We start from the raw sequence: 17,126 nt of genomic DNA on the forward strand, positions 1-17,126 counted from the left end.
ACAACTTTTCTGGAACCTGCCTGTACTAGGAGGGCAGATGACAAGCCAAGAGGCCTGGAGAGCACACGGGGGCAGAGGTGCAGGGAGAGTGGTGGGAGTGAGAGGGGGCCAAGGATGGAAGTCAGGGAGGACATCAGAGAGTCTGGTTGGCTGAGCCCGGAGGATGCTGGGGAGGGAGAGGGCGCAGGTTTTAGAGTCGCAGGACCAGGGAGGGGGAGGTAAGCAGGACAGTAGCAATTAAGCTCCTGGCGGGTTGAGAGCGGGGACCCTCTCTAAGGAGGGTCACCTAGACTGGACACCTATAGAAGAGAGCAGCTGGGCTCTGCCAACTCAGGCTGGGGCAGCAGTGGGGAGGGGGTCAGAGAGGGGGAATGACAGGAGAAGACGGGTGCTGCTGACTCCCCAGCCTGCGAGCAGCACAGCTAGGAGTTCAGCACTGGGGGACAGTCACTGCAGGAGTGGCTGGTGTCAAAGGCTGCAGGTTTCGGCCCACGGAGAGGGCACTGCTGGCTGCACGGGCTGAACCCAGGACCACACAAGGCCAGGAGGTCTGGACTGTGGTCTCGGCATCAAGAAGAAGGCGGGGGGAAACTCAACCACCCTGCAAGAGTCAGAGCAGCCGGCAGGGGGAGGGGAGTGTCAAGGGTGTCCCTAACATGTTGAGACTTGTCCCGAGTCTAGACATGGACACGCCCACAGGGGCCAGGCAGGCGTCACTAATGCTCAGGCCAGGACAGAATCTGCTGCAACAAACACCAAACGGAGAACTAACGAACACTCTGACTGCATCCCACGGTTCAAACGGCATTGGACAACTCTGAAAATACTTCTCATGCATTATATAAGGGTTGGACAAACCTTTTCAGGAGTATTAGATAATTAGTGAGAAAAAACACCCACTTAAGGTTCAGATGACTGTGTTCCTTAATGGGTTCATACCTCCCACAAAGTTATTTTGAGATCCCTCCTAGCTCAAAGTTCTACCCTAAGAATTTGCACCAGCATCCAACTATAACTGACCGTTCACAAATCAAAAATCCAGCAGAACAAAGTAGAACAGTTAGGCTTCTTTTTTTCATACCATTCTAGCTTTGCAATTTTTCTTCATAATAATGAACTGGCATATAAAGGATTTTTCCTCTTTAAACTTTTCCTTTTTTAAACAAGAAATTACATGAAAGCCAAACAAGACAAAATGCAAACCCAGAAGTTCTTGTGGTAACAGTGATCAGCCCACCGTGCATAAATCCTTTATCACTGTAACCTGGCTATGCTGGACAGTAAATCTCCCGTTTATATTTTTCACAACCATAATATATAACAGTGTCATTTTCATGAGGACATGTGCCAGGGTTTCAGAAGGTAAAACATTCTGAATTTATAAAAACAAATGAACTATATTTACATTGCAAAAAGATTTACTGCAGGTCTCTTTTAGCCAATAAGCTCTAGTACATTGAAAATATAATGCAATTTAGAATGCATTTGAGTCAAACTTTTGGTCCAAGAACACATCTACTGCACCAAGCAAAGAAGTACATAACAAAGCCCAAGCCACACCCAGCTTGCAGTGCCCCAAATGCTGTCATCTGTATGCTCTCCCGGGTCCCTGGCCTCCGTTCTCCAAGTTCACCACGGGGAGACATCCAGCAATCTGTACAGCATCTGATAAGCCCTTACTGTTTGTAAGGTGCACCATCTGTAAGGTGCATGAACGACATGATTAACAACAAGGCAGACAGAGCAATTCTAGGTGCAAACTGAGATTGTGGAAAAGCGTAAGGATACCACCACCTACCGTTTGACCCCTACTTCGGGTCAAACCTATAGCAAATGTCTTGAAACTTTCTCTCATTTAATTCTCACAACAAAGCCTCTGAGCAGGTATCAGCCCCATCCTCCGGATGAGAATTAAGACCTGGAGAAGGCACACAGAGTTCCAGGCTTGGGAATAAAAAGACGTGATTTCAAACATTCACTCTTACATCAATGCCCTTGACATGCCGCTGAATTCTCTGAGCCTCAGTCTTCCCACACATAAAATGGGAGAGAAAAGCCATCTCTTCAGTATTTGTGAGCATTAAAGCAGTCTGTGTGTTGGAAAGGGCTGTACTGGTACCATGTTATCATAAAACAGTATCAGTTAAGTGTTCTCTTCCTCAAAATTTCCAGGAATTTTCCCTGGAAATACACAAGTAGGGAATTTTTTTCACATTCCTGATTGCTCTGTATCATATATGGGGCTTTGGAAACACAAATTAACCTTCTGGATTCAATGAGTCGTCTCAGGGAGAAGGTTGCATTGCTCAAGCTCTGAGGAAGGCCTCCTGTCTCTGAGCTGTGCAAATTGTGACAAAGACTCTGGGGAATCAAATTCTGGACAATTTTCTATTTCTGAGTTAGAAGATAACCATATATACAGGAAGTCTGAAGTCCCTGTTCCCACATTTATTTGAACCATTCTCTTATGAATGACCATCCTAGGGACTTCCCTGGTGGTGCAGTGGTTAAGAATCTGCCTGCCAATGCGGTGGACACGGGTTCGAGCCCTGGTCCAGGAAGATCGCACATGCCACGGAGCAACTAAGCCCATGCACCACAACTGCTGAGCCTGTGCTCTAGAGCCCATGAGCCACAACTACTGAGCCTGTGTGCCACAACTACTGAGCCCGTGTGCCACAACTACTGAAGCCTGCACACCTAAAGCCCATGCCCCGCAACAAGAGAAGCGACTGCAATGAGACGCCCGTGCACTGCCACGAAGAGCAGCCACCACTCACTGCAACTAGGGAACGCCCACATGCAGCAATGAAGACCCAACACAGCCAAAAATAAATAAATAAATTTATTTTTAAAAAAAAGAATGACCGCCCTAAAGCAAATACAAATAATGGGGGGGGGGTGTCATGTGTAGCTGTGGGGATACATCAAAATAAGAATCTTACCAGCATCTGTCTAGAATTTATGTCTAGAATATTATTTATAATTACAAAGCAAAATCTGACTATAAGACAATAGTTTTCCTTTTCTGATCAATGCATTCATAAAACTATCAGTCTCATGAATTTTGCTTAAAGTCTATGTTTTAAGGCTTCAACTATCATTTAATAAAGTTTCTGAGCACTTACCAAGTGGCAGGTACTGAAAGGCCTAGGAATACAAATATAAACAAATTATTTTAGTTAGGCCGACTCAGAGAACAAATTAATTACAACAGAAGTTAATCAGTGTGATGACTGCGGTATATATAAAGTATGCTAGTAACTCATTATAGGTCACTACTAAATTAGAGAAAAGAATTATAGAAAACAATCCCGTGTTAGTCTTTCTTTTCTCTGACCACTGGAATTTCCTGGCATTCTTTTTCATCACAACCTCACTTTCTGGTTAAAGTTACTCTTCTCATAAGGACTTCTCTAAAATTTAAATATTAAACTTGGGAATTACTATAAGCCTCTAGTGAGAGTTTTTATAACAGAAATTAGAACACACACTTCTAAGCAAGTCACATGTCAAAGAAAAAGATCATAATGGAAATTAGAAGAAATTTAAGCTGACAATCATAAAAATAGTATGAATCAAATCTTGAGGGACAGGGCAGTGGAGCTTCTTTTGGGGTCTTCCCACATCCCCACAGCACCATCTTTTGAAACAGCGCCTTCTGCCAGCATCTAGGCAGTGATTCAACTTCTTCCAATCTCTCCCTCTCTCCTGGTCCCCTACTTGTTTTCTGCAGGACCTGGGTGGGGTTTCAAGGGCGTCTGCTTTACAATAATTCACCAACCTATTAAAAACAAAAACTTACGGGATGCAACTAAAGTTGTACTTAGAGAAAAGTGTCTGCATTTTAAAAAGATGGCTACAATTTAGTAAGCTAAACAGCCAATTTATGAAGTTAAAAAACGAAAACAGGGACTTCCCTGGTGGTCCAGTTGTTAGGACTCTGCGTTTCCACTGCAAGGGGCATGCGTTCAATCCCTGGTCAGGGAACTAAGACTCTGCATGCTGCCAGGCTTGGCCAAAACAAACAAACAAACAAACAAAAAACACAGGAGAAGAGCAGAGTAAACCTAAGGCAAAGAAAATAAATATTCTGGGAAGAGAATATAGCAAAGTCACTTAAAAAAAAAAAAATCATTGTCAAGTGGGGGAGGGGCATGACGAAACGGAAGGGAACGCAGCCAGTGCTTTCCCCGTCCACTTAGGCACTGGGGAGCCTCTTGGGCTCCCGGGCCTAAGCCTCTGCCCTGGGAGCCTCCCTCCTGTCGGGCAGAACCTGAGCCCCGCACCTGCACCCCTACCCGGGGCCCCACCCCTACACGCGGAGACCCCCTCTGAGACCACCTCCAACGTGCGGGGCCTAAACCCCACCCACACACACCCACCAGGGCCCCACCTCCAAACTCTGGAAGCCCACACTCGAGGCCTTGCTTCCCACAGGCTGCCTCTCCCCTTCCGCGCAGGCCCTAAGCAGACGCCCCGTCCCACGCTCGAACGTCACCCCCCACCCCCACCTAGGCCCCGTCCGACCTTGTACCCTGCCCCTGCCTAAGCTCCACACCACCCCCACTCCCGGCTCCTAAACTTTGCCCCCATAGCCAAGGCTTTTTTTTTTTTTCCTTTCTTTTCTTTTTTCCTCATTTAGATCAGGGTTCTGTTTTACCTTGTTGATTCACTGTTGTAGATTCTTTTATATTTTTATTCTTTCTAATAAATCTTTTAGTTTTCTAATTTTATTTTATTCTTTATACTTTGTTAGTGATATATCTCTCCTTTTGGCTTGTTCCCCCCACCCACCTTTTTTTCTTTTCTCTGCTGTGGTTTTATTTTACCTTCTTGCAGTTGTTTCAATTATAGCTTTATTTTTCCTAATATACTTTTTATCTTTCTAATTTTATTTTGTTTTTTATTCTTTGACATCGTACTGCTCCTTTTGTTCTTTCTTTCTTCCTTTTTTTTTAACCACTCCACAAAGCTTGCAGGATCTTGGTTCCCAGGCCGGAGGTCAGGCCTGAGCTCCTGTGGTGGGAGCTCTGAGTCCAAACCACTGGACTAACAGAGAACCTCAGACCCCAAAGAATATCAATTGGAGTGAGGCCTCCTGGAAGTCCTCATCTCAGCACCAAGACCCAGCTCTATCTAACTGCCTGCAAACTCCAGTGCTGGACGTCTCAGGCCAAACAACCAGTAAGACAAGAATACAGCACCACCCATCAAAAAAAAAAGAAATGACAAAAGTATGTTACAGACAAAGGAGCAAGGTAAAAACCTTCAAGACCAAATAAATGAAGACAAAATAGGCAACCTACCTGAAAAAGAAAGAGTAATGATAGTAAAGATGATCCAAAATCTTGGAAACAGAATGGAGAAAATACAAAAAACATTTAACAAGGATCTAGAAGAAAGAAAGCACAAACAAACAGTGATGAACAATGCAACTACTGAAATTAAAAATACTCTAGAAGGAATCAATAACAGAATAACTGAGGCAGAAGAACGGATAAGTGAGCTGGAAGGTAAAATGGGGGAAATAACGCCAGGAAGCAGAATAAAGAAAAAAGAATGAAAAGACTTGAGGAGAGTCTCAGAGACCTCTGGACAACATTAAATGCAAAAACATTCAAATTACAGGGGTCCCAGAAAAAGAAGAGAAAAAAAAGGGTCTGAGAAAATATTTGAAGAGATTATAGTCGAAAACTTCCCTAACATGGGAAAGGAAATAGTCAATCAAGTCCAGGAAGCACAGAGAGTACCATACAGGATAAACCCAAAGAGAAACACGCCAAGACACAAATTAATCAAACTATCAAAAATTAAATACAAAGAAAAATATTAAAAGCAGCAAGGGAAAAGCAACAAATAACATACAAGGGAATCCCCATAAGGTTAACAGCTTATTTTTCATCATAAACTCTGCAACCAAGACAGAAGTGGCAGGACATATTTAAAGTGATGAAAGGGGAAAACCTACAACCAAGATTACTCTACCCAGCAAGGATCTCATTCAGATTCGATAGAGAAATTAAAACCTTTATAGATAAGCAAAACTTAAGAGAATTCAGCACCACCAAACCAGCTTTACAACAAATGCTAAAGGAACTTCTCTAGGCAGGAAACACAAGAGAAGGAAAAGACCTACAAAATCAAACCCAAAACAATTAAGAAAACGGTAATAGGAACATACATATCAAGAATTACCTTAAATGTAAATGGATTAAATGCTCCAACCAAAAGACATAGACTGGCTGAATGGATACAAAAACAAGACCTGTACATATGCTGTCTATAAGAGACCCACTTCAGACCTAGCGACACGTACAGACTGAAAGTGAGGGGATGGAAAAAGATATTCCATGCAAATGGAAATCAAAAGAAAGCTGGAGTAGCAATTCTCATATCAGACAAAATAGACTTTAAAATAAAGACTATTACAAAAGACAAAGAAGGACGCTACATTATGATCAAGGGATCAATCCAAGAAGAAGATATACCAATTGTAAATACTTACGCACCCAACATAGGAGCACCTCAATACATAAGGCAAATGCTAACAGCCATAAAAGGGGAAATCGACAGTAACACAATCATAGTAGAGGACTTTAACACCCCACTTTCAACAATGGACAGATCTTCCAAAATGAAAATAATTAAGGAAACACAAGCTTTAAATGATACATTAAACAAGATGGGCTTAATTGATATTTATAGGACATTCCATCCAAAAACAACAGAATACACTTTCTTTTCAAGTGCTCATGGAACATTCTCCAAGATAGATCATATCTTGGATCACAAATCAAGCCTTGGTAAATTTAAGAAAATTGAAATCGTATCAAGTATCTTTTCCAACCAAAATGATGAGACTAGATATCAATTACAGGAAAAAGTCTGTAAAAAATACGAACACATGGAGGCTAAACAATATGCTACTAAATAACCAAGAGATCACTGAAGAAATCAAAGAGGAAATCAAAAAATACTTCGAAACAAATGACAATGAAAACACGACAACCCAAAACCTGTGGGATGCAGCAAAAGCAGTTCTAAGAGGGAAGTCTATAGCAATATAATCCTACTTCAAGAAATGAGAAAAATCTCAAATAAACAACCTAACCTTACACCTAAAGCAATTAGAGAAAGAAGAATAAAAAAAACCCCAAAGTTAGCAGAAGGAAAGGAATCATAAAGATCAGATCAGAAATAAATGAAAAAGAAATGAAGGAAACAATAACAAAGATCAATAAAACTAAAAGCTGGTTCGTTGAGCAGATAAACAAAATTGATAAACCACTAGCCAGACCCACCAAGAAAAAGGGAGAAGACTCAAATCAACAGACTTAGAAATGAAAAAGAAGTTACAACTGACACTGCAGAAACACAAAGGATCATGAAAGATTACTACATGCAACTGTATACCAATAAAATGGACAACCTGGAAGAAATGGACAAATTCTTAGAAAAGCAGAACCGTCCAAGACTGAACCAGGAAGAAATAGAAAATATAAACAGTCGAATCACAAGCGATGAAATTGAAACTGTGATGAAAATTCTTCCAACAAAGAAAAGCACAGGACCAGATGGCTTCACAGGCGAATTCTATCAAACATTTAGAGAAGAGCTAACACCTATCCTTCTCAAACTCTTCCAAAATATAGCAGAGGGAGAAACGCTCCCAAACTCATTCTATGAGGGACCATCACCCTGATACCAAAACTAGACAAAGATGTCACAAAAAAAGAAAACTACAGGCCAATATCACTGATGAACATAGATGCAAAAATCCTCAACAAAATACTAGCAAACAGAATCCAAGAGCACATTAAAAGGATCATACACCATAATCAAGTGGGGTTTATCCTAGGAATGCAAGGATTCTTCAATATATGCAAATCAATGTGATACACCATATTAACAAGTTGAAGCATAAAAACCATAGGATAATCTCAATAGATGCAGAAAGGCTTTTGACAAAATTCAACACCCATTTACGATAAAAGCTCTCCAGAAAGTAGGCATAGAGGGAACCTATCTCAACATAATAAAGGCCATATATGACAAACCCACAGCCAACATCATTCTCAGTGGTGAAAAACTGAAACCACTCCCTCTAAGATCAGGAACAAGACAAGGTTGTCCACTCTCACCACTATTATTCAACATAGGTTTGGAAGTTTTAGCCACAGCAATCAGAGAAGAATAAGAAATAAAAGGAATCCAAATCAGAAAAGAAGAAGTAAAACTGTCACTGTTTGCAGAAGACATGATACTATACATACAGAATCCTAAAGATGCTACCAGAAAACTACTAGAGCTAATCAATGAATCTGGTAGAGTAGCAGGATACAAAATCAATGCACAGAAATCTCCTGCATTCCTATATACTGATGAAAAATCTGAAAGAGAAATTAAGGAAACACTCCCATTTACCACTGCAACAAAAAAGAATAAAATACCTAAGAATAAACCTACCTAAGGAGACAGAAGACCTGTATGCAGAAAACTATTGATGAACTTAGACACTGATGAAAGAAATTAAAGATGATACAAACAGATGGAGAAATATACTATGTTCTTGGATTGGAAGAATCAATACTGTGAAAATGACTATACTATCTAAAGCAATCTACAGATTCAATGCTATCCCTATCAAACTATCAATGGCATCTTTCACAGAACTAGAAGAAAAAATTTCACAATTTGTATGAAAACACAAAAGACCCCGAAGAGCCAAAACAATCTTGAGAACGAAAAACGGAGCTGGAGGAATCAGGCTCCTGTACTTCAGACTACACTACAAAGCTACAGTAATCAAGACAGTATGGTACTGGCACAAAAACAGAAATATAGATCAATGGAACAGGATACAAAGCCCAGAGATAAACCCACACACAGATGGTCACCTTATCTTTGATAAAGGAGGCAAGTGTATACAATGCAGAAAAGACAGCCTCTTCAATAAGTGGTGCTGGGAAAACTGGACAGCTACATGTAAAAGAATGAAATTAGAACACTTCCTAACACCATACACAAAATAAACTCAAAATGGATTAAAGACCTAAATGTAAAGCCAGACACTATCAAACTCTTAGAGGAAAACATATGCAGAACACTCTATGACATAAATCACTGCAAGATCCTTTTTGACCCACCTACTAGAGAAATGGAAATTAAAACAAATACAAACAAATGGGACCTAATGAAACTTAAAAGCTTTTGCATAACAAAGGAAACCATAAAAAAGATGAAAAGACAACCCTCAGAATGGGAGAAAATATGTGCAAATGAAGCAACTGACAAAGGATTAAGCTCCAAAATATACAAGCAGCTCATGCAGCTCAATATCTAAAAAACAAAAAACCTAATCCAAAAATGGGCAGAAGACCTAAATAGACATTTCTCCAAAGAAGAAATACAGATTGCCAACAAACACATGAAAGGATGCTCAACATCACTAATCATTAGAGAAATGCAAATCAAAACTACTATGAGGTATCACCTCACACCAGTTAGAATGGCGATCATCAAAAAATCTACAAACAATAAATGCTGGAGAGGGTGTGGAGAAAAGGGAACCCTCTCTCACTGCTGGTGGGAATGTAAATTGATACATCCACTATGGAGAACAGTATGGAGGTTTCTTAAAAAACTAAAAATAGGGGCTCCCCTGGTGGCGCAGTGGTTGAGAGTCCGCCTGCCAATGCAGGGGACACGCGTTCGTGTCCCGGTCCGGGAAGATCCCACATGCTGTGGAGTGGCTGGGCCCGTGAGCCATGACCGCTGAGCCTGCACGTCCGGAGCCTATGCTCCGCAACGGGAAAGGCCACAACAGTGAGAGGCCCGCATACCGCAAAAAAAAAAAAAAAAACTAAAAAACTAAAAATAGAACTACCATACAACCCAGCAATCCCACTAATGGGCATATACCCTGAGGAAAACCATAATTCAAAAAGAGTCATGTAGGACTTCCCTGGTGGCACAGTGGTTAAGAATCTGCCTGCTAACGTAGGGGACACGGGTTTGAGCCCTGGTCCAGGAAGATCCCACATGCCGCAGAGCAACTAGGTCCGTGCACCACAACTACTAAGCCTACTCTCTAGAGCCCGTGTGCCACAACAACTGAGCCCACGTGCCACAACTACTGAAGCCTGCGCGCCTAGAGCCCATGCTCCACAAAAAGAGAAGCCACCGCAATGAGAAGCCTGCGCATCACAACGAAGAGTAGCCTCCGCTCACTTTAACTAGAGAAAGCTCGCGTGCGGCAACGAAGACCCAATGCAGCCAAAAATAAATAAATAAATAAATTTATATAATAAAAAAAGAGTCATGTACCACAATGTTCATTGTAGCTCAATTTACAATAGCCAGGACATGGAAGCAACCTAAGTGTCCATCGACAGATGAATGGACAAAGAAGATGTGGCACATATATACAATAGAATATTACTCAGCCATAAAAAGAAATGAAATTGAGTTATTTGTAGCGAGTTGGATGGACCTAGAGAGTGTCATACAGAGTAAAGTAAGTCAGAAAGAGAGAAACAAACACTGTATGCTAACACATATATATGGAATCTAAAAGAAAATGGTTCTGATGAACCTAGGGGCAGGACAGGAATAAAGATGCAGACGTTGACAGTGGACTTGAGGACACGGGGAGGGGGAAGGGTAAGCTGGTACGAACTGAGAAAGTAGCACTGACATACATACACTACCAAATGTAAAATGGATAGCTAGTGGGAAGCAGCCACATGGCACAGGGAGATCAGCTCGGTGCTTTGTGACCACCTAGAGGGGTGGGATAGGGAGGGTGGGAGGGAGACGCAAGAGAAGGGGATATGGGGATATATGCATATGTATGGCTGACTCACTTTGTTATACAGCAGAAACTAACACAACACTGTAAAGCAATTATACTCCAATAAAGATGTAAAAAAAAAACAAACATTAAAACAAATCACTGTCAAACGAGATGAACATGAGCTGCAGTGAAAGGTGGGGAGATGGAGTAAAAGAAGCCGTTCACTGGACTCACTGCCCCACAAATGTCTGCTAGCTCCTGTCCACTGTGCTCGCACTGTCTGTTCCTTCTGATGGAAACACACAGTGCCAGGTGGGGAGGGAGACCCCGGCCCCGCACACAGCTTTCGGAAGTAGGCTGGAGCCTCACTGCCTCAGTGAAGCTCCAGAAGGGCCCTCCCCCACCCCCAAACGACTACACCTTCCTCTGAGCTCCCTCACACACCGGAGATGCACCCATTCCAGCACAAGTACGTTAGCACCTTTTGTTTTCTCTTTATCTACTTCTCTCCAGACCTGTAAGGAGAGTCACAGACACTGGTTGAATACAACTGTTTTGATTCAGTAACAGTCTGAAAAGAATGAGTTGATGAAGATGTGGTATAAGGAAAGGTATCCAAGGTAAGGATATACCGTTCAGCAAAAAGAACAAGTTTTGTGTATGTCTGCGTGCGTGTCTGCGCACACGTGCAACTATTACTCACAGGAAATGTCTGGAATAGTACATAAACTGTCAGTGGATACGTCCAGGGACAGAAAAAGGGGTCAGAAAGAGGAAGAACTTGACTTTTCACTTTCCAGCCTTCTGTAAAATGTTATGTTTATATTTTAAAAAATTATTCAACTGTGATTTTTTAAAAAAACACCACCACTTTGAATGAGCATCTTTTTCTAGGAAAAACCCAAATGACAATCTTAAACCCAAGAATAACTCAGGTTCTCTGGTGTCCACAGAATCAAAACCATTTTCAAATGCTTCCACAACAACTAAGATGCCGAAAAGCACAGGAACAGACTTGGCTGCACACGTTCCGAGGAGTCGTCACAGCAGCTTTTTAACTGAAATATTACAATGCTATTCACAGCACTCCTAGGAAACTAATAACTACTATTCCTACGTAAAAAGCTCCTCCATTTTGCACAAAAATGGGCGCTCTTAGGGAGGAGGTGTAATAAGAGTGTTGGCTGGACACACTTTGCAATCTGATGACCTGCACTGGAATCCAGGCTGTCATTAGCTGGGTGATCTGAGGCAAATTCCTTAACTTGTCTAGGCCTCAGTTTCCTCGTTAGTAAAATGGGAGTGATGCTGCCAGGCTCACAAAACCCTACACCAGTGTTTCCCGAGTCCCTCAGGTGGAACATAAGACCGTCGTTACATGGACAAGTATGTTTCACTTGAATGACAAGCACTTAAAACCAGGGAACACAGATGGCAGCCACCTCGAGCAAACCAGGACAATTACAGGTGCTGTGTTCTGGCAGGCGCATGGATAAGTCCGGTTTATAGCAACCGAATCTTTACCAACGCTGTTGAGCTGTACTGAGAAAACTGGAAATTTGTATTTATTAGTCCCACCTGCCGCCAGCCAAGAGTGGAGAGGGTGAGAAAGACAGGACCCCCCTTGTACAACCATGGTGCAAACTGGGCTTGAGACACGCGCTGTCTGCAGGCACTGAGACCTCGGAGGGTCCTTCTCCCTAGAGCTCTGGGAGCAGCCCTGACGGTGCTGGTTGCCTCCTCTACCCATCCTTAACCACAGATGACGGAGTCCATCCAACACATGAGTCACAGCATGTGTTTCCAGGTGTATATTTTTGTCCAGTGTTTAGATTTATTCATTTAATAACTTTTTTTGGCTTTAAAAAATATACAGTTGACCCTTGGACAACATGCGTTTAAACTGTGTGGGCTCGCGGTGGATTTTTTTCAATAAATATACTGGAAAAAGTTTTTGAGATTTGTGACGATTTGAAAAAAACTCACAAGAAAAACCATATAGCCTAGAAACATGGAAAAAATTAAGAAAAAGTTAAGTATGTCACGAACGTGACATCGGTGTATAGGCTAGGCTACCACAAAGCAATCATACTGTCGCTTATTTATTATCAGGGCATGAACTGTTACGCCTGTAAATAAATGTGAATTTATTTTTCACATTATCTCTTGACTTTTGATGTCTAGTGTTAGTAATACATATAGCATCTACAGTGCTTTGTATGAGACAATATTGATGTAGGTACTGACAGACGAGTCACCTTGTAAAGACACAAACTATAGTATTGATAAACACAGTACAATGCTCTGTAAATGTTATTTTTTCTTCCTTACAATTTTCTAAATAACATTTCCTTTCCTCTAGCTTATTTCATTGTAAGCATACAGTATATGATACATATAACACACAAAACATGTGTTAACAGTGTATGTTATTGGTAAGGCTTCTGGCCAGCAGTAGTCTATTGGTAGTCAAGTTTGGGGTGAGTCAAAAGTGAAACATAGATTTTCGACTGCACGTGGGGTTGGCACCTCTAACCCTTGCATTAAGAGTCAACTGTACACAGCAACCCTCTATTTAGGAGAAGTTACACAGGGTTTTCTTTTACAATGGCCATATGAGGTCTCCTTTTAAAATGCATTTAGTGTAAAATACATTAAGGGTAAAAGTGAAGACTGGGAAACACTGTCATAAGCCAACAGGTGCAGATTCTGTTCCTAATCCTGGCATGAAGGGATGTGCACCAGATGAGCAGAGCTAATACCCGCTTCCACCCTGCCACCCACAAGGAGTGGTCCTGGCTGCGTTAAGACTTCCAGCTGGGTCAAATGGATGATTCCATCTCTTCAACTTTTTCAAATGTACTTTTCATTACTGATACCATATTTTAAACCACAGAAAACGTTTCAGCATCTCAGCTGCTATAACATCTTTGAATGGAATCTGCTAACTTCTGAATGAAAATAATAAGTATTAAAGTTAAGTGTACATATCGCCTGTCACTGCCTCCCCCAATTCTTATTTTGATATTTTCCAAGCTACAAAAAAGTTATGAGAATACAAAGTAGAGGAAAAATTGGAACTCTCACACACCGCTAGTGGAGTGTGAAGTTGTGCAGGTGCTTTGGGAAACAGTTTGGTAGGTCTTCAAAAAACTAAACATAGAGTTACCATATCACCCAGCAAATCCACTCCTAGGTATATATCCAAGAGAAATGCAAACATATGTTCACACAAAAACTTGTACTAGAATATTCATAGTAGCATTATTCATGATAGTCAAAAAGTGAAAACCACCCAAATGTCCATCAACAGATGAATGGATACATAAAATGTGACACATCCATACAACAGATTACTATTCAGCCATTAAAACAAATGAGGAACTGATACATGCTCCAACATGCATGAACACTGAACACATTATGCTAAGTGAAAGAAGCCAATCACAAAAGGCCACACACTGTATGATCCCATATACATGAAATGTCCTAATTAGGCAAATCCACTGAGACAGAAAGTAGATCTGTGATTGCCAGGGGCTAAGAGGGAGAGGGAATGAGGAATGACTACTCATGGGTACAGGGTTTCTTTTGGGGGTGATAAAAATGTTCTAAAATTAGATGGTGGTGATGGTTGCACAACCCTGAATATATTACAACCACTGAATTGTACACCTGAAAAGGTGTATTTTTATGGTATTAGATCTCAATAAAGAATACAAAGTAGACCCATATAACTTTCAACTAGAGTCCCCAGTTAATATTTTGGCACATTTGCTTTCTTTCTCCTCATATGTGCGCACACACACAATACGGCTGGACCATTTAAAATTTAGTTATTGTGACACTTCACTCCTAAGCACTTCAGTATGTGGAGTATTCTCTCACATAACCAAAATATGAATATCATACTGGGGAAAATTAACACCGAAACAAAACTTGTATTTAACATATAGCCCATATTCAAATTTATCAAAAATTAGGTACAGTATTTGGTTTTCAAATCCCTTTCATCTCTTGAATCTAAAAAAATTCTTTTTAATGACACTAACATATTTGAAGAATCCAGGCCAATTACTGTACAGAATGTTTCTCAATATGAACATGCCTGTTTCCTTATGAACTGAGGGAAGTTCAGCACTTTTGGCAGGAAGGCTACATAGGTGAGTTGTATCCTTCTCAGTTTTTCATGCCAGAACCCTCTATTGTTATGCCATAACATGTCAATCTCATTAGTGGTGACAGTGATGGAAAGGTGGTATTCATTGTTGGTCTTGGTTAGGATGGTGACTAGCAGATTCCTCCACTATAAAGGTAACTTTTCCCCTCTGTAATTAATAATCTGGAGATGACCGATTGAACCTGTAAATATTAGGTTTCCGCAAATATCTTGCACCGAAAGGCTTTAGCGGCCCTTTTGAGACCTCCCTGCATTCACGTGACCAACCACTACTCTCAATTTTATTCCACCGAGTGTGAGAGCTGGTTGTGATTTCAACCCCGGCTGCACATCAGAATCACTGGTGTCTCTGGGTGTGAGACCCCAGTTAGCGTATTTTTAAATTCCCCTGAGTGATGGATTCTGAAGTACAGCAAGGGTTGAGATTCCCCGACTTAGAGGTAGAAGAACTTTGCATCCTCATTTGGCAAATAAGGAAACTGACGCCCTAAGAGATTAAGCAGCCAGTGGCCCAAAACTTGTTAATGGCATAGTTAAGATTTTTTCTGACTTGCATTTTAATATGCTATTCCTTTTGTATGTTATTAAAACAACAAAACCAGAGAAATGAATAACTTTTGTATGGTGTTAAAGCTGAGCACGGCCTAAAGTGCGTATTTCTGCTTCCAAGTTTATTTCTGCCTTTCTGTCCTTAGACCTTTGCACTCAACTTAGAAGTGAGAAACGGGGCGTTTGGTCATCAAGCTCCTCCCCCCTCAGTGCTCTTGGCGACAGCTCAAGCCCGGGGGCCCAAGGCCGAGCTGGATGTTCAAAGGGCCCGACGGTTAGCGCTGCAGCCCTGGGGCCAGCCTCTCGGCCCTGCATGCCTCCCCAACCCCGGCGGCGACTCCGGCGGGGGCCGCTCTTAGAGCAGCCGGCCGCGCAAGCGAGACGCACCTGGCAGGGATGCACCTGGCTGGTCCGCACCTGACCGGGACTTACCTGGAGGTGCGCCTTGCCCAGCCCAGGAAAACCCAGAAGTATGCGGGACCTGGGAGACAACAGAACCTGCAGGCACACCCACCCCTACTTACCCCGGCGTGATAAACCTTGTTCGCTCTTTTAACCTTAATGTCCAGGGCGGTCCCCATCTCGAATACTCCGTTTCGGGAACCACTTCCTGCCGCGCGTGACCCAAGGGAAAGGAGGGCACCCCACCCCTCCGTCCGGGGTCCCGCCCTTTTCTTCTCTCCACCAGCAGTTGCGACACGTGACACCGCGCCGACGCCTGTTCGACTCCCCCGCCTTCCTCCTTCCGGTGCAGGGGCGGGCCTTAGCGCTTGCCGAAGACTGTCAGTCTTCGCCCCGCCGGCCAGGAAGGGCGGGACAGGATTAACCCCACCTCTTCCGTAAAGATAGTCGTTAACACCGGAAATACCCTTCGTCTCGCCCGTTTACTAGAGGAAGGGGGAAACTCGGCTCTCCCGGCGTGCCCCGCGGCAGGGGGGCGGTGCCAGGGACGCGTTGCGGGCGCAGCCAGTACCTAGAGGCTGAGGCTCCCGTCAGGCTGTGCGGGGTAAAGAGGCGTTACGCTGTTGAGTTGGCTTTAAGGCGGTGATAAGGGGGGGCTGCCTTCGCTTCCAGTCCCTTCCTCTTGTCGTCTCTCGTCCTCTCTCGCTTTCTTTCGGGGACTCTGAAGACGGAGGCCTTGTGTCCGTCCTCGGCTAGGCAGTTCTCCCTGCCCGTTCCGAGGCCCCGCGCTCCCTGCCTGCAAAACGTGGATTGGCGGGCGGCTCGGCCGTCCCGCCCCCGCCGCCGAGCCGGGGGCCAAGGTCTCGGGGAGCGCGGGTGACCTCGCCCAACCTCGCAGGGCCGCGGGGGCTTGTGGTTACTCCCTCGGCGGCGCCCTGGAACGGGGTGCGCAGAATGTGGGGAGGCGCGGCTCGCAGGCCCTGGGTCCTGACAGTGCATGGAAATGAAAACCTAAAAGCAGAAACGGTCCTGCCTAATCTTTTTTCCCAGCAAGAGCTGACTACACACAAGGAGTACGTTGCTTTGTGGGAGGATTGCCTCCAGACAGGGCAGCGGTACGGTGCTAGGCAACATACTACGTTGATTGAAATAAAATCCCTTGTCAATGTTTTAAACAAGAACTTTTCTAATAAGCAG

General features: G+C 43.0%; 1 protein-coding gene across 3 annotated transcripts in view; it reads right to left on the reverse strand.

The window, feature by feature from the left end:
• VPS26C (VPS26 endosomal protein sorting factor C) overlaps nucleotides 1-16,793 on the reverse strand; it is a 50,291-nt gene extending 33,498 nt beyond the window's left edge. For 2 of the 3 annotated variants that reach the window (XM_060150923.1, XM_060150922.1), the window contains exon 1: nucleotides 16,052-16,793. In XM_060150923.1, coding sequence (XP_060006906.1) covers nucleotides 16,052-16,108 — 57 coding nt within the window. In that variant the 5' untranslated portion in view covers nucleotides 16,109-16,793. The remainder of the gene's footprint in view (nucleotides 1-16,051) is intronic. The other variant, XM_060150924.1, reaches the window with a different exon arrangement.
• Between the last annotated feature and the right edge of the window lie 333 nt (nucleotides 16,794-17,126).

Source organism: Lagenorhynchus albirostris, chromosome 5, assembly GCF_949774975.1.
Source record: "Lagenorhynchus albirostris chromosome 5, mLagAlb1.1, whole genome shotgun sequence".
Classification (NCBI taxonomy): domain Eukaryota; kingdom Metazoa; phylum Chordata; class Mammalia; order Artiodactyla; family Delphinidae; genus Lagenorhynchus; species Lagenorhynchus albirostris.